The sequence below is a fragment of the Melanotaenia boesemani genome, chromosome 14 (assembly GCF_017639745.1).
Source record: "Melanotaenia boesemani isolate fMelBoe1 chromosome 14, fMelBoe1.pri, whole genome shotgun sequence".
NCBI classification, from domain to species: domain Eukaryota; kingdom Metazoa; phylum Chordata; class Actinopteri; order Atheriniformes; family Melanotaeniidae; genus Melanotaenia; species Melanotaenia boesemani.
In genome coordinates, this window is record NC_055695.1 from 2,999,180 (window position 1) to 3,020,104 (window position 20,925).

Sequence of the window (20,925 nt, forward strand, 5' to 3'; positions counted from 1 at the left end):
ATCAGCCAATCACACGGCGGCAACATTTAGTCATGTAGGACGACCTGATGAAGTTCAAACTGAGCATCAGAATGAGGAAGAAAGGGGATCTGAGTGACCTTGAACATGGCATGGTTGTTGGTAGAGCTGCAACTAATGACTATTCTGATGGTCGATTAGTCACCGACTATTAAAACGACTAGTCGACCAATCGGATTATGTATCTCATGATTATTATAAATGGATTTTAATTCACTTTCTGCTTTGAAATCTTGCATGAGGTTGTTATGTAAGTCTGACGTTCCTGCTCTTTAAATGTTTGAGCATTGCAGAAGTACTTCGTGGTACGTAAAGTCCGCTTTTCTCACATGTATTTAATTTATTTTGTAAGTTTAACGTGAAGTTATTCCAGACTTTTGACGTCCTCTGCAGCCGTTTTGCTCTCTGGCCCACCGCCATATTTTTCTCCTGGCGGACTTTATTGCGCATGTGCATCTCTCAGCAGAGATAAAAAAAAAAAAAGATGATGTCTCACTCTGTAGTTTTTTGTTTTTTTTTTGCCGACAATAGTTGACGGGTAAATTAGTTGTCGACAATACGTCGACTAATCGTTGCAGCCCTAGTTGTTGGTAGAAAGGCAACAGGAAGTCCAATAAGCACCGGTTCCTACCAAGGTCTGCAGAGCAGCATCTCTGAACACACAACACGTCCAGCCTTGAAGCAGATGGGCTACAGCAGCAGAAGACACACCGGGTGCCTCCTTTCAGCTAAGAACAGGAAACTGAGGCTACAATTCACACACACTCACCAACACTGGACAATAGAAGATGGAGAAACGTTGCTGGTCTGATGAGTCTCCATTTCAGCTCCACATTCAGATGCTAGACTAGTGGTTCTCAAACTGGTTTAACCAGCACAGCCTACCTGAGTATTGTTGCTGACCATGTCCATCGCTTTATGACCACAGTGGAGCATCTTCTGATGCTACTTCCAGTAGGATAATGCACCATGTCCAGTGGCGTGTCTAGAAAAGTTTTGTTGGGGGGGCCAGGTAGGGGCACAGATTTGGTAAATGGTCTGTGTAGGAGCTAAACTGTGATATGGACAGTTAAGATGTTGGCGTAGGTTAGTGTACTTTGGTTATTTTTCTTGTACTGTGGTATTCATTGTGTTACACTATTTTTTGATGTTCGCCTAGTTGTTAAATGTCCTACAGCACCTGAAGTAGGCATTACGTTTGCTCTATGTGAGATACGGAAGATCTACTGTTTTTGATATTGATGCGGGGACTGACAGGTGTGCGGAGGTACAGAGAAAAAGGTTTTTTGACCGTCACTAAGTTACGTTACCAACAAAAACTGTTGCTACAGTAAGTGTAAACTAAGAACTGTTGTGAAACCCAGGAAAAGCTTGGATGTACCAACTGAAAGATACTTGGAGTAACATAAAAATAAAACCGCAAACACGACCGAAGTGTTCCGTGATTTGTGAGCAAGAAAAGATAATATAATTACGAGTCAAGCCTATCCAACCTCACCTCCTGTCAAGTAAAAGAGTGGCTTTAAAGTGCTACCAGTTGTTGCCACTACAGTCTATATTTATATAGCGCTTTACAATATACATCCCATTCACACACACATTCACACACTGATGGGGAAGCTACCATGCAAGGCGCTCAACCACGACCCATCAGGAGCAATTTGGGGTTTGTGTCTTGCTCAGGGACACCTCGACATGAGCTTGACAGGCCAACAACCCTCAGGCTTCAAGACGACCGCTCTACCCACTGAGCCAGAAGTGTGGCACATGTAAAATGGCCCAAAAACCTCAAATTAATTCAAAATCTGTCAAAGCACAACACCAATGGTACTTTTTCATAATTATTTATGAATAATATAAAAGTATTGAGTGGGGGTCTGAATGCACTTCTAATCCATTAGAAAGAGGTTTTTACCTCTACCGAGCAAAGTAAATAACCAAACTAAATCTTTGTCAGTCTTTATTCAGAAAAAAACTATATTTTGTGTTTTCAGTGACATATAGTGCAAAAATGAGACGTAGAAGAGGTGGATACGCCTGATACGGCAACTGCTGACAAAACACGCTACAAAGTCATCCAAGTTCAGAGATCTTTTCCCCTCAGTACTCAAAACTCCATTATTACCAAGTCTCTCATCAGTCACAGTTGTTCGTAGAGGACTTTTTATCAGCGTTAGCACTGAGACGCTACGTTCACAAGCAGCACTGCTGGCAGGCAAGGCTAGAGCTATTCGACTCAAACAAAAAAGCTGACGAAACACCTCTTTGTAAGGCTGTAAAAAGGTGTTAAACTCCAAAATGCTGGAGAGTTCATTCCCACTGTGCTCACCATCCTAGCTTGATATGTTTCAGGTCTTCAGTGTCACATTCATACAGACCGGCCAAAGTTTAAATCATCTCTGACAAAAAAAAAAACTCTTACTTTTGGGGTTTAGTGCTTGTCATATTATCACAGTTTGTCTTGTTGAAGCGCCTCTCCATCTCTGCATGCACATGCTCTAGAAAGGGGTAAAAATCTTCCTTCCTAAACTTGTCTTACACCGATGCTGTCCACTAGGAGACTGTACAAATTAAGCCTGGGGATTATAAGGTACTTAACTCACTCAAAAAACAAAAATATTTACAACCTCAGATTTAATTAATAATAACGAGGGAGGAGACGTTATTCTGGATCAGCATGGACACCATGAACCCCAGCCTGCCCCGGATATCTCTGTTACCTGGGTTACCTGGATAAGCTGGTACTACGAAGCTGGTTATCAACTCGGTAACTCAACTCAGGGTTTTCCAACTTGATTAGTGTGCACGCACATAAAAAGGGGTGGAGTTTGCAGCATCTGACCAATCACAGAGAAAACCTGCAGAGCAGCTCCTTCACCATGGAGAAGCAAACAATTCTTCCCCAGAAATATGAAGAAATTAAACACATCATCCAGGCCAAAAGCAACACTGTTGCCATAGCAACAGCCAGGAAGGAATGCAGAAAACTGCCGACTGACACAGAGAGATAACAAACGTTATAAACAAACAGAACTTTTTACTCAGTTAACACAGTGAACAACCTGGGATTTAAGAAACTCATCAACACGGTGGACAAACTGCATCACGGCCTTCTCGTCTCCATGTTAGTGGAGAGTCTCTCCTGCCCTGGATGATGAGTGTGCTGAGGGTGGTGTGAAAGACGTGGCTACAGTCCAATGTTTCGCCACCGCTGCGGACCTGTGGTCAAGCTGCACCATAGAGCCGTATATCAATGTCACGCTACATTTCACTGACGCGGATTTCATCATGAAAACGAAATGTCTCCAGACTAATTTTTTCCAGATCACACTGGGCAGAACAAAGCTGCTGGTCTGAGACAGACAATAACTATGGTGAGCTGGTGGAAAGAAACTAGTCTGTATTACCACAGACAAGCTTCAAATGTCACACTGCCCCCCCGCACTCTTTCTCTAATCATGTTAAATAATCGAGATCTCAATTTCAATCAAAATAATCGTGATTATCATTTTTCCCATAATCGAGCAGCCCTACCATCCATCCATCCATTTTCTGCTGCTTATCCGGAGTCGGGTTTGCGGGGGCAGCTGCCTAAGCAGGGAAACCCAGACTTCCCTCTCCCCGGTCACATTCACCAGCTCATCCGGAGGGATCCCGAGGCGTTCCCAGGCAAGCCGAGAGATGTAGTCCGTCCAGCGTGTCCTGGGACTTCCCCGGGGCCTCTTTCCGGTGGGACGTGCCCGGAACACCTCATCAGGGAGGCGTCCAGGAGGCATCCTAACCAGATGCCCGAGCCACCTCATCTGGCTCCTCTCGATGTGGAGGAGCAGCGACTCTACTCTGAGCCCCTCCGGGATCACCGAGCTTCTCACCCTATCTCTAAGGGAGAGCCCGGCCACCCTGCGGAGAAAACTAATTTCAGCTGCTTGTATTCGCGATGGTGTTCTTTCGGTCACTACCTACAGCTCATGACCATAGGTGAGGGAACACACACACATATATATATATATATATATATATATATATACACACACACAAACATTATCTCTGGACCATTTTGTGATATCTGTTATTATTGGATCGTCGCTATCCATTGAGTTGAGATAATATTGTATTGTTATCAAACTTGGAATTTATCCATCTAACTTTCACTCATGTTCCTGGTCACCTTTATTAATTTTATTTTTTAATCCTTTTTATGTTATTTTATTTGAACCGAAGAATCAGTATTCTTATTAATTTCCTTCTCATTATTATTGCTTTGACACATTTTAAATGTACACTACCGTTCAAAAGTTTGGGGTCACTTCCCTATTGAATCCCATGGCAAAGTGACCCCAAACTTTTGAACAGTAGTGTAGATTTTAACAGTATTCAATTTTTTATATATATATATATATATATATATATATATATATATATATACCTAAGTAATTAAAGAATAGATATGAGCTTGTACATTGCCAGGTAAAGGTGAATTATAGTCAGGTAAGTCCATTACATACATGTAACTGTGTCGTTCCAATAAAATTATTCATATTTATCTAAAACTTTCATTCTTTCGTGACTGTATGAAAACTGGAGGCTCCAGCTGAGCTGGTCGGGACTTACCAGCGCTTCTTTACCCACGGTGAGGATGGAGGTGTAGGCCTCCAGGTAGACTCTGGCGCAGGTCTTCACCGCCTGCAGACCCTTCACCGTGATGTCGGTAGCGTCTCCGAGTCCCAGACCGATGAGATACAGCATTCTAGCGGCTTTAAATTCCTGTAGCGGATCTAAAATGCCACCACATGAAGCCCTAAACCGTTTAATTTCACTCTGACTTCACGTCGTAGCCTCCTTCACGTGTAGTCCCACTGTACCCACTGAAATACAGCTTGCTGCAAAGTGTTTATCGTCACGACAGTTACAATCGCGAGACGGCCTTTTCTGGACAGAGCAGACGTAACGCCGAACTCAACTGAGAAAAAAGAGTATTTAAGTTTTACTCATTTTTGACAGAGTTTGGTAGAAATAATATTAAATCGTATATATTTTCATTTTGCAGGAATACCAACCTTTAATTCGGCGGCCATTAAATTCAATTATTTTTATTTTATATCTCACTAACCGACACCATATACAGTAAACATATACGTTTGCATATTCAGCAGGTTGAACTCGAAAAAGATAGCTGCTAAATTAAATTTTATAATGCCGAATTAAAGAGGTTTCAAAGCTGTTTTAGAAAATTGCAAAATAGTTGAGTTTAAAACGGTTTTCATTCTGTCAGCTTTTGTTTGCGCTGCTGGTTTTTTCAAGCACCCACAGTAAAAATCCACAGTTACACGTTAAAGACGTCAGTTATTTGTAGGACGTCTCTGCAGGTCATGCAGATAAAAAAGAAAATTCAGAGAATGTCAGTGAATCCACGTGGCAGATGTAAAACCAAAAGGTGTTTAAATACTGTGTGAGACTTTCAGATTGGCTGCAGATGGTCCTGGAGGGATTTAAACTGCGGTTTTCTCAGTCTGATCTATGAATTCAGAAATGTCCAGTTTTTACAGCTAAAATAAACCAAGAGACCTTCAGGAAAAAACAAACAAAACAAAACAAAACTGAGAATTATTGCTCAAAACCACACAAAAATATTAAAACAAAGTCTTACTGGTGGGAAGAGAAATAGTAAGAAATCAGTAGTTGTTTTATTTATTCTTTTAATCATTGCACAACTTTTCCAGTGTTTTTATTTTGCACAACTTTTTGCAGGTTGTAGGCTGAAGAGGAGCATTCAGTCCGTTGTCTTTATAAAGACTAATTTAGTGTTAAATAAAGAAGAAAATGGTGATTTATAAACGACTGCGATCTGTTTTTATTCACGTCTCAGAGTTTCTGTTAACAGGGACCATTTCCACATTGTTCAGGTGTCTGTATACTTTTGGGCATCTTGTCTTCAAATGAATGCTCTCTCTCTCTCTTTCTCTCTCTCTCTTACTCTCGCTCTCTCTCTCTCTCTTTCTCTCTCTCTCTCTCTCTGCAGCTCTTGGTTGACCGTCCATCTCCATGGTAACGGCGGTCAGCAGCACAGCGTGTGAAAGCACTTGTGAATGAGTCGGTGGGAAAAGCTGCATCTCTCTCTCTCTCTCTCTCTCTCTCTCTCTCTCTCCTCAGTGTGTTTCTCCCTCGGTCGCCCCTTGTTGTAGTAAACAAGCCTCTGGACCATGTGACCCCTCCCATCCCCTCCACTCCTTTAACTGGGAACCAGTTAATGACTGGGATGGTTGGTGGGTTACCTAATGAGCTCTTCTCTTTTTTTTATTTTCTGGGGGGAGGGAGGTGGAGGAGGATGGAGAGCAGGATTGTGGTCTTTTGTTGCTCTGTTTCAGGGTTTGTTTGGCTCCAGTCATCCAGAGAATAGATGGTCCATCTCTGTTAACTGTTTCTCGTCAGCTTCAGGTCCTGGTCAGACCCTGATCTGGATTCAGAGTCTGAACAGGGAAACATGAAATCCTGATTCTGTGCAGAAGTTTTCTTTCTTTATTTTTTGCAAGTTTGAATTTCTCCTGCTGTTTCACCATCAGTTGGACTGAAGGACTTTCAGTGAACAGGATCTTCTTAAAGGTTTAAAAAATAAACAAAATTCAGATGATTCACCAACAAAATGATTCATGTTTTCATTATTTCTTCTTGAAAATGACCTCAATAACCCAAACCCAAACACATCACTTTCTCTGCATTAGAGCTGTGTGTGAATAATTTGTCCTGCTTTTTAATCATATTTTAGACCATTTATCTAAATTTCAAGCTGTGATTTATGAGTTATCTCTTAGATTTTATTGATTCCCTCTTTTCATTGGCCTGCCTTGGATGACCTCCTGGAAAGACGGAGGTCACTCTGTTGGAGCAGCAGCTGAGGCCTTTTGGCCCCGTGAATCTTTTCTGCCTGAATAAGCAAAGTTCATGTTGTCCTGCTCTCCGTGGACAGATCACATTGTTCACTCTGTTGTATAAATCTATTTAGGACTACAGCATGTTTCCCAGTCTTCTCAGTGATTGAACTTAATGAAGTTAAATCTAAATGTTCACTTTGCTGCAATGCTGCTGCAGAGCTGGAGAGGAAAATAAAAACTGTGTAAGAGCTTGTTTGGAAAGTGTAGTCATTTTCCTACATTGAGGAATTTGTTGTTGTTTACCTTTAGTTATAGTTGATCAATACACCCATCGTCCATTTTATCAGGTTCACCTTCTAGTACCGGGTTGGACCTCTTTTTTTGAGTCTTGGTGTGAAAGGTTGAAGAAGGTGTTGGAAACATTCCTCAGAGATTTTGCTCCATATTAACATGACAGCATCACACTGTGGCTGCAGATAAATAAATGAACAGCATTGCCTTTAAACTTCTCATGTAAATATTTGTAGCCAGTTAGTTTTGATTAACCTGGAGATCTTCTTCTGTGTGATGAAGACTTTAGTTTTTTTGTTCATGAGCAAGTTGCAGATGGAAACAGCCGCAGAAAGTTTCTGAGATTATCACAGATCTGATCTGAGGTCAGACGTCTCTGCTGGACTCAGACAGAAACAGGATTAAACTGATAACACGTCTGAACCGGATTAAACTGATAACACATCTGAACTGGATTAAACTGATAACACATCTGAACCGGATTAAACCTGTTTACTGTTTGTGTGGAGTTCGGATTCAACCTCAGATCAGCTGATCGGGATAGTAGCGAGAGACTCCTGTACATTCACACTCAGGCAAGACATCTATTAATGATTCCAGCTGGAAAACGTTACAGAAAACAATATTTAAATAATTCATCCATCCATCCATCCATCCATCCATCCATCCATCCATCCATCCATCAGCTGTTTTGGACCTCATTCGCTCTCATTTAATACTTGATCATTAATAACTGAAATTTTTACTGTATTCTTTGGTTATTTAATACAGTTCATCAAGATTTTCATACGAAAGCCTAAACTAAACTATAAAGACCCTGAAAGAGAACGTTTTTATCCACGTTACTTAGCGCTGACTAAGCTAGCGCTACATGACGCTAGCAAGGCTGCTAGTTGGGTTTTAAAGTAGCTATGGCATGAAAATGTGGAGAAATAGATCCTGTAACCAGTCTGGTTTTGAAGAGGAAGATATTAGAAGGAAGAGAAAGGGAAATATTTCTGTTTAGTAAAGAGGAAGGACACAGATCAGACTGAGAAAGACTTCAGACCCAGTATCAGCAGCTCGACAGCTCCCAACATGGACCTAGTTACACCAGGATCCAGTTTACCATAACCACCAAAGAAGAGCTTTCCTGAAGACTATGTTGAGGATTGGTGGGAACTAGTTTATTAAAGTTTGATAATTTTATTAAATTATGGAGAGAAACTGCAAACTAATGACTAAACATTGGCTTCAGTCTGTTAGTGTGTACATATCTGTCTGGGAAAGATGTCACTGTCCAAAAGAAGAGCTTTGGAAAGTCCTTTAAATATCCTGGGGAAGTATTCCTGATGATGCCTTAATCCTTTAATGTAGTTTCTGAGACCTTTTGCATTATGTTACAGTAAAACCTTTGCTCAAAACCCTGTTGAACACAATCAGGGCTCTCCAGCTCAGGTCCTCGTGAGCTACTGTCCTGCAGGTTTTGGATTCTACCCTGATGCAACACACCAGACTCAAATCCCTGGATCATTAACAGGCTTGTGCAGAGGTGTGTTGTAGTAGGAGACATCTAAAACCTCCAGGACAGAAGCTCACGAGGACCAGAGTTGGAAACCCCTGATCCTTGTCTTCTGCCCCCTGATGGACACAATAATAATACAATAAAATATAATAATGAACTACAATAATTATGATGTATCACACGATAATAAACGATAAATATACAAAAATTGTTTTGGTTAATAAAAAAAGATTTTTTTTGTTAAAGACTTCAGATAAAAACATATATTTTGCTCCTGATTTTTTTCTTGGGTTAGGCTTTAAAGGGTTAAAGGAAATGACAGAAAGCTTCTGTAAGAGGGTTCAGACTGCAATAGAAGAATAAAGCTGCTCAAACCAAACATTTAACATTTCAAGCTCTTTAGAACTGGACAAACTCTGTTTTTGCTTATTTAACTGTATTTTTTACTTGCGTTTGAACATGTTTTAATAAATCCTTCCTGGAAGTATATACAGAAATTAGTATCAGGGCTTTTCCAAAGAAATAATCATTCAAAATAAACAATGATAATCAAACTGATAAAAAGCTTCACTATTTGTTTGTTCCTTTATTTGATTTGCTATAATGTTGCTGAACAACCTGCTCTGGTTTGTCTGGATCTATGTTTCCAGTAGAAACGATTAGGACTAGACTCGGCCTTCAGTTTTTAGGCCCTGCTGTGGTTTTTGGTTTATAACTCAGCTATAAATCAGTAAGTGTGGCTGATGTGTAGATATCCAGTGTGTGCAGTTAGCGTTCTACACCGCCGTCTGGCTGTGATGAGACAGGATGTGGACGGTTGTTTTATCTCTCTGGGCGTTTCTGCATCTCTAATTACGACTCTGATCATTACTGTGGCTTCTCTGATCACAGAGGCTCAGACACATCTGAATTTAACGGGTCGGATGCCTTCACACTCCGTCTGTATTAATCATAAAGGATGGATGAAGTCTGCTCATAGATCAGATGTGAAACAAAAATACTGTTTAAAAAAAAAAGATTCCTCCTGATTCTCTCAATCCTGTGATATAATGCACTGTAGATCAGGGCTACATAATTTGTTCATATGAGGGCTGGAATCCAGCAGGTTTTCAATGTATTCCTGCTTCAACACACCTGAAATAATTTACATGGATCTAACAGCCTATCAAGTTTTGCACAATAACTCATTAAGTTGAGTTAAGTGTTGGAGTAGGGATACATGGAAAACCTGCTGGATTGCACCTCTTTGACCAAATTAACTGGTGCTGCTGTAGATGGTGGATCTTCAAAGTCTTCACAATTTTTCTGAAATTTTTCCACAATCTTTAGATCCAGTTTGTCTCAGATTGGTGAACCTCTGTCCATCTTTCTATCTGAGAGACTCTGCCTCTCTGAAATGCTCCTTTTATACCCAGTCATGTTACTGACCTGTTGCCAGTTAACCTGATTAGTTGTCAGGTTGCCAGGTGTTTCTGGTTTGTACCAGTTACTTTTCCAGCTGTTCCAACTTTTTCCGCCATCAGATTCACTGTCAACTTATACTTTCCATCATGGTAAATGGTCTGTATTTATATAGAACTTTACTGTGGAATGATACCGAAAGCGCTTTACATGTACGTCACATTCACCCATTCATACACACACTCACACACTGATGGTGGAAGCTGTCATGCAAGGCACTCAACTACGACCCATCAGGAGCAATTTGGGGGTGTCTTGCTCAGGGACACCTCGACATGAGCTCGAACCGGCAACCCTCAGGCTACAAGACGACCACTCTACCCACTGAGCCATGCCGCCCCCTGAATGAAACAGTAAAATGTCTCTGTTTTCTCATGATATGTTGTTTATGTTCTACTATTATACCATAGTATTTAATGGAAAAATTGCTGTCATGGAACAATTCAAACTTCATGGGAAGACAAAAGTATAAGCAAACATAAATAAATCACTTGGGACATTTAAGTGCAAGGGAACAAACATCTGGCTTTGGGAAAATGCAGGACAAACTGTGAGAGGACATGAAAATGGATCTGAAGTAAAATACAACAGGCAACACTTAAGTTTAATGTGATGGAAAACTAAATTTGCTCTTGGAGAACCATTAACTGCTGTGGGGGAAAACAACATTAGCTTCAAGGGAACTAATATAGTATTTCTTGACAAAGAACTATTGGTTGAAAGCACAAATTGTTAAAGAACACAAAGAATTACAGGAGAAAACACTAATTATGGTTTTTGGGGCACAAAAAAATTTAAGGGAAAAAAATGAAGGCACAGTTTAATAAATTAATGAATGTTGCATGGGAAAATTGAGATTTTACTGTGATGGAACACAAAATTAGCTCAGAGAATAAATAGTCAGTTTAAAATGTCTGTAAAATGTTCCTCTAGCTTTAAACATTAGATTATGAAAATTTTCTTCCAAAAATGAAGATGATTTTAGTCTAAACCAAAGAGAGAACAAACTGAGCAGTTTTAATTTCTGTGTTCTTTTAACCTGAAGAGCCCTGCTGCAGCATCACGATGAAAAATGTTTACCTGTTTCAGACGCGTCTCTGATGATCTATGATCTACATGTACCTGTTAAACAGGTGCACATTTGCTCCAGGTAACCAGGTTTCACTCGTCTTTGATGTTTTACAGTTTCTCCAGCTCCACATTTTAATCAAACATTTTCCTGGAAGCCGAATATTTATGCAACAAGTTACAAAACAGTGTGAGGAGGGACGACGGGATGAATCAGAAAGAAGTGGAAAGGGTGAGGAGGGTGAGGAGGCCCTGCTCTCTTTGTAGCTCCCACAGAACCATCTCCAATTACAGGACAAAGGCGACTCATTCAGGCCCACAGCTCCAACACTGCAGCTTTGCATGTCTAATGAGCGCTCTGCTGAATGCTAAGAGGACCCCGGGGTGCTGCGGAGGCCTCAGAACCCCCAATACACCACCTACGCTCCACCCGGTCGCCCCTGTATCCTTCTGGATTGGGACAACCAGCCTGGGCCTCCTCCCGCTGAACACAGCGGTCCTGATCGCTTCCACAGTAGTCATGACACAAAAGAGCCCAACAGAAAGATTCATCTAAAAAAAAAAAAGATTTATTTCAATTAATGTAAAAGACACAAAAATGATTTTAACTGGCTGCTGATGCCAGATGAAGGGTGGAGCGATTGTGGGTGGGGTTAGAAAGAGCTTTTAAAGGTCAACCAGCAGGTGACAAGATGCAGATGATGCAGAAGGTGGGTGCTTTAAATCACCAACAACTACAAGAGGAGACCCAGCAGCTCTGGGTCAGGATCTGACAACAATTATCCACACACACACACACACACACACACACACACACACACACACACACACACACACACACACACACATATATATATGTATATGTATGGCCTCACAGCAAGAAGGTTTCTCGTTTGAGCCTCGGCTGGGGGAGGTTTGAACAGAGGCTTTCTCCAACCGTCCAAAGACATCTGTATTAGGTTAATTGGTCACTCTAAATTCTCCCTAGAAGTTAATGTGAGTCAGAGTGGTTGTTTGTTTCTCTTTGTCCTGCGATGGACTGGTGACCTGTCCAGGTGTACCTGCCTCTCACCTGTTAATTGCTGGGATACACTCCAACTTCCCCGAACCCCAACCCTGAATTGATCTAAGCAGAAGAGACAAAGGATGAATTATATATATATATATATATATATATATATAATACTATATACATATATATATATATATATATATATATATATATATATATATATATATATATATATATATATATTCAGTTATTCTGTAATGATCTTTAAAATCATGTCTTATTCATACAGAAACTGCTTAATTGTCTTTCAGACAACGACTGGAGGAAGAGAGACGCTCTCTCCGTGAGTTGTTTAAACATTTATCCTTATATTGATTTCTGCCTTTCATTCCTGGCTCATCCCCTGCTTTGAATATGGGATGACTATCAAACAATCAGGATATGGCATGCAATAAAGCTTCAGCCAACGGGAACACTTATCTAGTCTGCAAATGAGCTAAGAGTCCGGATTCTTGTTCAAACAAAAACAAGATACTGGGGTTAAATAGAGCAGGAGTGTCTTACTAAGACAGGAGACCAGCTGAAAACATCAGAGTAAATGTAAGTTTCGGTCATGTTAACTGAACACCCCAGACTGTTGTCTGGTAGGCAGCTCTAGCCAATCTAGAAGCACAGCAGTGTTTGGTGTTTACTTTTAAAACTGATATGATCAACAGATCCACAACAGCTTCTCTCAGCAGGCCGTGAAGAGGCTGCTCTGGTGTTTGTAGTGAACACTACAGATCTGGAAACAGCACACAGATTAACTACATGGATTTAGTTGAAGGAGACAGTGGAGAGGAAAATCTCCATCAGAACCAGGAAGGATGGTCATCCTCCTGGGCCGGTTGGGGGTGGAGGGGACAAAAGAGGGGTCAACCAGCAGCAGAACTCTAATCCAGGGATTCCTGCTGAGGAAGAAGAAGAGAAACACGAATGAATGACAACATATTACTACACGGAAAGTAAAGAGAGCAGAGAGGAGCCCAGTGCATCATGGGACGTATCCCAGCAGCCTCAGCGTATAGCAGCAGGACTAAAGGATGGATCAGGGTCACCGAGCCAGACCTGCTAGAAGATTTATCAGAAAGAAAAGTGTTTTGGTGATTCTGAATCAGCCAGAAAAGAAAAGAAAAGAAAAGAAAAGAAAAGAAAAGAAAAGAAAAGAAAAGGACCAGGACCAAAAGAGATCCACATCGGGTCAAAGGCGATCATATGACCGAATCCAAACCAAAACAAAGCCTAAGCAAAAATCGGACCAGGACCAGTTTTTGGTGTAACTGGAACTAAACCAGTATCCAGACAAGGACCAGAGCTTTAGGCTCTAAAACTTAACCCAAACACTTTCCATGAAACATTTTCCTTTTCCTCTATTTATTTATTTATTTATTCTTTTTTTTATTTTATTTGACTTTTAATTTTTCATTTATTATTCTATTATTTATGTTTTTCAAGAAATAAAACTGTTTCTGGTCATTTTAATTTTTTTTATTTTTACCATATTATTTAATTTGATTTATTATTAATTTCTACCTATTATTTTTATTAATTATTGGGCTTACTTAATAAAACAAAACAGTATTCATTTTATTTTATTTTATTTATTTGCTTTGCATTTGTTTTTTCATGTATGTTTTAATTTGAACAAAAACAGTTTTTATTTGTTTATTCATTATTTTATTTATTGTTTTTTTCATTTGTGTTTATTTCAACAAACAGAACTAATTTTATAGATAATTTAAGAAACAAACCCAACAGGTTTACTTCTCACAAGCAGCATTAACAACGTTTCTCCTCTAAAATTATAACAAAGGCTAAATAAATTATAGGTGCATGGACAGGCCGTCCCTTCAGAATAAAGGTGCTGGATGTAAGAGGTCTCTTTCCCGGCAGTTTGACTCATCACACCGCCTCCACCATTGCATCAACCCCCTCTTTCAGTTCATAAAACTGAATCATTCCAGATGCACTGGCCAGACTGGAAACACACTTTTGGGAATATTTGGTATTTGAGAGTTATCGCTCAGAAGACATCATTTCAGGGTTTGAGGAACTATGGAGCCAAACCAGTTACTTGGAACATCAGCAGCTTTATCCCATGAAGGTGCAACAAGGAGACATTCCCAAACCTGGAGGAGGAAAATAACTTTCCAACAAAAGTTTTCCCTCATCAGTTTCATTCTGACTGTACCTGCGGGTGATCTCCTACTGTGTAAACTTCTCTCTTGCTTCTTACTAACTATCCCTCTTGTCCATCTGAATTCCCCTCTGTCATTTCACATCAGATGATTCATCACTTACACAGCTGCTGAATATTCTGTAAAACATGGGAACTGTGCAGCACTCTCAATGTTCTCTGTTAATTTATCCCATTTAAATGTGACTCCACACACTCCTTATTAAGAAGCATTTCCAAAAATGAGCCTTCCTCTATTACTAGTACTGGAGTAATGGACCAAATCAGCGAAACATATAAATAAAGCACCATTATAAAGATCTCCTCCCACAGATTCCGGGGTTTTCCCAACACAAATATTAGGGTTATCCCACAAGCATGCATACGGCTGGTACTTTTACCCAAACCTCTCCAGAGTTCCATAAAAGATTCATGAAACTTTATATTACGGGGATTTTTAACATTTTTGTCCCCAGAAGGCAGACAGGCCTCTACAATGTGGATTTTAAGGACATTTGTCCCCACAATGCAGGTTATACAAGCATGCACACACATATGGAGATGAACTAGAATGTCAGAAACAGGACTCAACTTTCTGAGTTTTCTCTTCTTAAACAACAGAAACATCCGTCACCCCCTCCTCAACCCTCTCCCCCCTTCTGAGGGCAACGATGGCGAGCTGCCACATTCCTCACCGCCGGGGAAACAACGAATCACATCACAGGAAGTCGGAGAGGAAGAAGCTGGCTAATGCTTTCCTGTTAAACACTTAAACACACTCAAACAGGCAAACACACACACTCAGTCCATCCAAACCATAATTACAGGCCGCAGATGTTCAGCAGCTAAAGTTTCACTGCAGCAGAAAGTTAGAGACCCAAGAGGACCAGCACTGAGACCAGGACCAGAACTGAGACCACAGAAAAGATGTAGATAAAGTTTAGGATCGGGATCATGAACGAGACGAAGAGCAGCGGCAGAACAGAGAAAAAAATGAACAAAAAAGCAACAACGACCCCAAAGAAAACCGGGAAAGGATCAGAACCATTCATGTTTTGGTGCATAAAGTTATTCTTTACATATTTATTCAGACCACAGCCATATTAAGACCAGGACTTGCTCCTGAGTCCACATTTGATCCCCGTTTCCATGGAAACATGTGTCTGCTTCACTTCGAACCAAACTCAACATTACAACCGTCCCATTCTTTAAACAAACCTCTCCTGTCTCACTTATTTCTCTGTGTGAGTTTGCTGGTGATTTTCTGTTCTTCAGTCTCCGAGTTGTTCTGCTGCTCGGTTCTCATTTCCCTCCAGCCGTTGCCATGGTGACGCTCAGCTATGCAGAGCCTGAATACAGTCAGCAGCTCTGAGGAAAGAGGCCTTTGTTACCCAGAACCCCCATCACCTCCTCCCCATCATCCTCCCCCCGCGACACTTCTGTTCATCTCAGCTCCGTTTTCAACAAACTAGAAACTAACTGTGGACTGGTCACATGTCCAGCAGCACTGGCCCCAGTAAGATCCCAAAACAGTCCCTGGAAATATAATGAGGACAGTAGAAGGACACCAGAAGGATACTGGTGCTATACTGGACATCATGACATGCACCTTCGCGTGAAAAAAAAAATTATGTTCAAAGGTTTTGCATTTCAGCTGATGAAAACAAATATTCAGATTTTTCCAGGTCTAAACAGAACTTAAAGTCAGAATTCGTGTGTGAAGAACCACGCTTACTGTTTCCATAGAAACGGAGAGGAAGTAGAAACCAGAAACCTGATTAACTGATCATCATTGGTGTGATTGCCTCTAGTTTGTCAGTTTGCTTCTCTGCAGCGTTCAGGTGTGTTAACACAATTCCAAGGAGGAAAGACATCAGCAGTTATCTTAGATAAGCAACTGTTGCTGCCCATCAGTCTGGAAAGGGTTATAGTGAGTCCATCATTTACAAATGGATAACATTCAAGACTGCTGCTGTTGGGGAACGGGAGGAACTAGCATAGCTGTTAGGTATAAATATTCAATGACATTCTTACTGACTAACATTAATCCAATCCACTTTTTTTAATATAGCACATATTAAAACACATGGCTGCCAATGGGCTCCAGATAGAAAGTATAATTTGCATTGCATGTAAACAATGGAACAACAATAAAATGATGCAGTCTTGGGTCACTGGGCACCACCAAGAAGAATCTTTTAATAAACTTTGATATCAGCTGTCAGGGTCTACAGGTCTGTGTGTGTCTATCTGGGAAGGGTTATAAGGTCATTTCCAAACTATCTGGAGTCCATCATTCCACACAGAGAAAGAATAATCTCAAGACAGCATCCAATCATCCCAGCAAGTTCAGTCCAAGGTCAGACCATGCAGTGTTAAGAGAAACTACCCAAGACCTCCATCTCAGGCTCTCCAGGCTGCAGCATGTTAAATGTTAATGTTCAGGGTGCATTCACACCAGATAGTCCCGGAGACTCAACCTCCTACTGGGGAGAAAAAGGAAGAAAATATGTTCATTGATTGTCCAGATGTGCATGCAGTGCATGTAAACGATGGAGCAAAAATAAAACGATGCAGTCGTAGTTTCTGTTTTAACTTTGTTGTTCAAACCTAAAACGTTTTTTTTACCAGAATCTGTCCAGTATGAGCAGCAGATGAGGCAGCAAGTTATCCAGCATCCCTTCCCTTCTCTGGTTCACTGGATGCTCGGTTTGCTTTCACACTGTAAGGAAACCTCACCAAGTGAACCGAGACCCTTGGTTTTAGAGTGAACCAGACTTCGCTTCACGCTGGAGTGTGAATGAGCGTTCACACCGAACTATCCGTGGAAGCAGACCAGGGTTTATTTAAAGCTGACCAAAACGCCTCAGTGTGAATGGGGCCTTAGAAAAAGACTGAACCAGTATGGCTTGTTTGGAAGGGTTGCAGGAGAAAGACTCTCCTCTCTCAAAAGAACAGTCAGATGCGAGTCCATCTGTCTGACAGATAAAGCTTGTCTGAATCTGTCTCATGCAAAATGACAAAGATCCCAAACACAGCAGCAAATCTACAACAGAATCAAGATGATGATGGTCCAGTCAGAGTCCAGACCTCAACCTGACTGAGATGCTGTGGTGGGACCTTCAGAGAGCTGCAGAAACCAAAGCTGCAAACCTCAATGAGCTTAAACGTTGGAGAGAAGAGTGGAGAAAATTCCTCCTCAACCATGAGAAAAACCAACAGCGTCATCCAGAAAACCTTGACTGGCCCGTGCTGCTGCTGGAGGAGCTTCTACAGCAGCTGGATTATGGAGAAGAACCAGTTTTTCTTAGTGTCTTATGGTTTAGTTTTTGAAACCAGACTAACACTCATATTCCAGTGTTTTTCTTTCCAAACATACTACATACATTTTCAGAGTTTAAATATCGTTCCAGTGTGAGACCATTAAACAAAAACAGGAAATATCTGGGAAAGATCATCATCATTATACACAGAATCTCTCATGTGATTCTGATTTATTCTGCAATTTATCACCAACAGTGACTTCAACTGGCCGTTACCGCGGTTACCTAACAGTTCCAGTAAGAGCAGCTTCCTGGAATAATGGAGCCGCCCGGACAGGAAGTGAGGTCGCAGCACAGACATCCCACAGAGATGATGCCTCGATGCACCTCTCTCTAATAAAGATAAAAATGCCATCAGTCATCCGAGGTGTGAGGTTGTTAGGAAGTCAGCATGTCCTGCAGTGACGTAACTTCTGAGGCTTTTTGTTTTCTGTATGTTTAATCTCTGAGTTTCACAGGAATCGCACCAGTCAGCACACAACGCTGCCCAGTTTCACCAAGTTTCTGACTGGTTCCATGATTTCTTTATTCATTAAGAGCTAAATTTCCCTTTGATAAATTAATTTTATCCTGATGAAATCGTTGGTTTTTAACTTGTCCAGCATCATGACAGTAAAACGATGGTCTGGCTGCCTTGTGCTTTGCCAAGGGGAACTTAGTGGAGAATATTAGACTCCCCTTGATACCTGGTGATTGATCTTTATTTTGGATATTACTATCATTACGTTTAATGCTGGACCTGACGAGAGGAAACAAGGGAAAAAGGTGAATGAAGAAAAGAAAAAGGAGACAGAGATACAAAGAACAACTACAATATCTGTCCAACCAAAGCAGAAAAAACAGCTGCTGCACATGTAGAAAACTAATGCAGACAATCATTAGGAGCACTTCTGAAGAAGTTAAATGAATGTTTTGTCAAGGTTAATGAAAGTAGGATGTCTCGTATATATTACCTTATCAAAGTGCTGCATCATTGTTGGGATGTGCTCTCATTTAATCTGTTTTGCTGCTGAGAATGTTTTCCTTGTTTTTGTTACGACACTTCGTGACGTAATGAGATCATCTGCTAACAATTATTTATTATAACAATTATATTTATGCAGGCAGGCCGATTCCACATTAGTGAATGTAGATATTCACATATTATATAATATTAAAACACTCAAAATAGTTTAAAGAATTTTTAATATACAGTTTGTATATACATTCATATAAATATAAAAATTACATTTATTTCACAACAGCTGTGACGTGTCCACACCGTATATATTAACCCATCAAAGTGCGCTACCTAATATATTTATGAAGGTAGGATGATCCGAAACTACCCCATAAAATGTGCTACCTTATACAGTACCTTTATTTGTGCAGGTAGGATGCCACGTCAGTGTAAATTACCCATCCAAGTATAAAGGTAGGATGTCTCAACAGTATAAATTAAAGAAAGTTTATATTAGTAGGCTTTTATGATCATGAAAAACTCAAAATTCTTCAAATATAGGCTTACAATATCTATGAAAATTTGTAAAATACATATATGAAATGAAAGTTATTGGTTTATTTCACAAGCTGATGAAAGCCTCACAACACGTTAGACACAGAGTTTGAGGGTAGCATAGATTTATGGGCATGTCCCGATAGATAGGAGGAAATATTAGAGCACCGGCCCAATAAATGAGCATTGGGCATGTGTCCTATGCACATAGTCTTTGAGAACAATTAACATAAGAAGTCAGCCAGACCCCTTCTACTGGACAGAGTACTACCTGGTGTAGTCTCAGGAGTTGACCATCCAGCAGGGAGGAATAAGGTGAATTCAAAATATTCAGTTTCATTGAAATAAAACATCCAGTTTGCTCTGAATTGTCCATTTACAATAATTATGGATGGTCTCTGAAGCTCCTCTCCCCCCTTTAAAATGACGCACAATGGTTTAGTCCATACCTGCACTGAGTTAAGTATCCTACCCTATGACGAGTGACTGGACATTCACTGCGGGCCGGAAAAGTCATCTGAGTAGTCTGAGTTCCCCATAAAGAAACTCAGACTACGAAAAAGGAAAAGAAAGGAAAGAAAATGAAGTGAGATGCAGCTGCTTCCTGACTTCTTTGAGACGAGGCGAGCAGCTCACCTGAACCAACACCGTCTGAGTTGATATCAGCAGCACGTTAGGATTCATTTAAAGACACATCGATTAATTATGATCAGAAATTCATCAAAGTTGTTACTGCTAATCATCTCACTCTGAGGTATCGCAGTAAAAACATTTAGGCTGAAAAACTGAAGGCAACAGACCTAAAAAAAAACTACTACGTGAACAAAAAGTGATCTTGGGTTAAAATTGATCAAATGAAAGAGATGGAAATATTCCAACTTTAAGGCCATAATGAATGAATATGGTAAAGTCTGATTATTATGACCTATGTTGGTGCATATGAGTCAGATTTAATGTCTTCTGATAAATTATCCAACACTATCTTATCCCTCAAAGGCCTGACCCATGAAAAAATGGTAAGAAAAGTCCATTTTTTTTAATATGAGGTCTTTATTTGGCCCTTTAACAAAATGTAACATAAAAATTTTTAAATTTTTTGGGGGGAAATCTACAATTTATTACCATGCGATAGTATAAAATATGTGGTTTTCTGCTTCTGGGTATCTATTAGGGGACAGAAGACGAGTATCGGATTGTGTTCAACAGGATTTTGAGCAAAGTTTTTACCATAAATTGAAGCAAATTGTCTCAGAAACTGTATGTAACAAATATGTCACTTCGGGCTCTTATGGGTTAAACTACATTCTCTTAATGACAAAATGAGATAATATTTATTTAATTAGCCTACTAAAAAATAAGGTTTTCCACCAGATAAGTGTTCGTCCTGCATGTAAGAAGATTCAGTGCAGAGGAAGTTCACCCCAGGTTCAATAAAAAACATGACTCATAAATTACAACATATAGTTTTGTTTATTTTTGAGCATATTTCCAACAATCATAATGTTATTTTCTGCAAATATAAATTAGTAAAGTCTAGACTAAATGACTTTTATTTCGCTGGATTTTCAAAGAGAACCTCTAAATTCATGTCAGAGATCAAAAAGATGTCACCTGACTGCATTTACCAGAGAACCCTGATATTTAACTGGAAGTCAAATATTTTATAACT

The 20,925-nt window shown here is 40.1% G+C and overlaps 1 protein-coding gene across 1 annotated transcript in view; it reads right to left on the reverse strand.

The window, feature by feature from the left end:
- Positions 1-4,898, reverse strand: part of dph5 (diphthamide biosynthesis 5) — a 13,997-nt gene extending 9,099 nt beyond the window's left edge. Inside the window, exon 1 of the mRNA XM_042006774.1 lies at positions 4,630-4,898. Within this exon, the coding sequence (XP_041862708.1) occupies positions 4,630-4,764 (135 nt within the window). The 5' untranslated portion in view covers positions 4,765-4,898. The remainder of the gene's footprint in view (positions 1-4,629) is intronic.
- Positions 4,899-20,925: the final 16,027 nt, after the last annotated feature.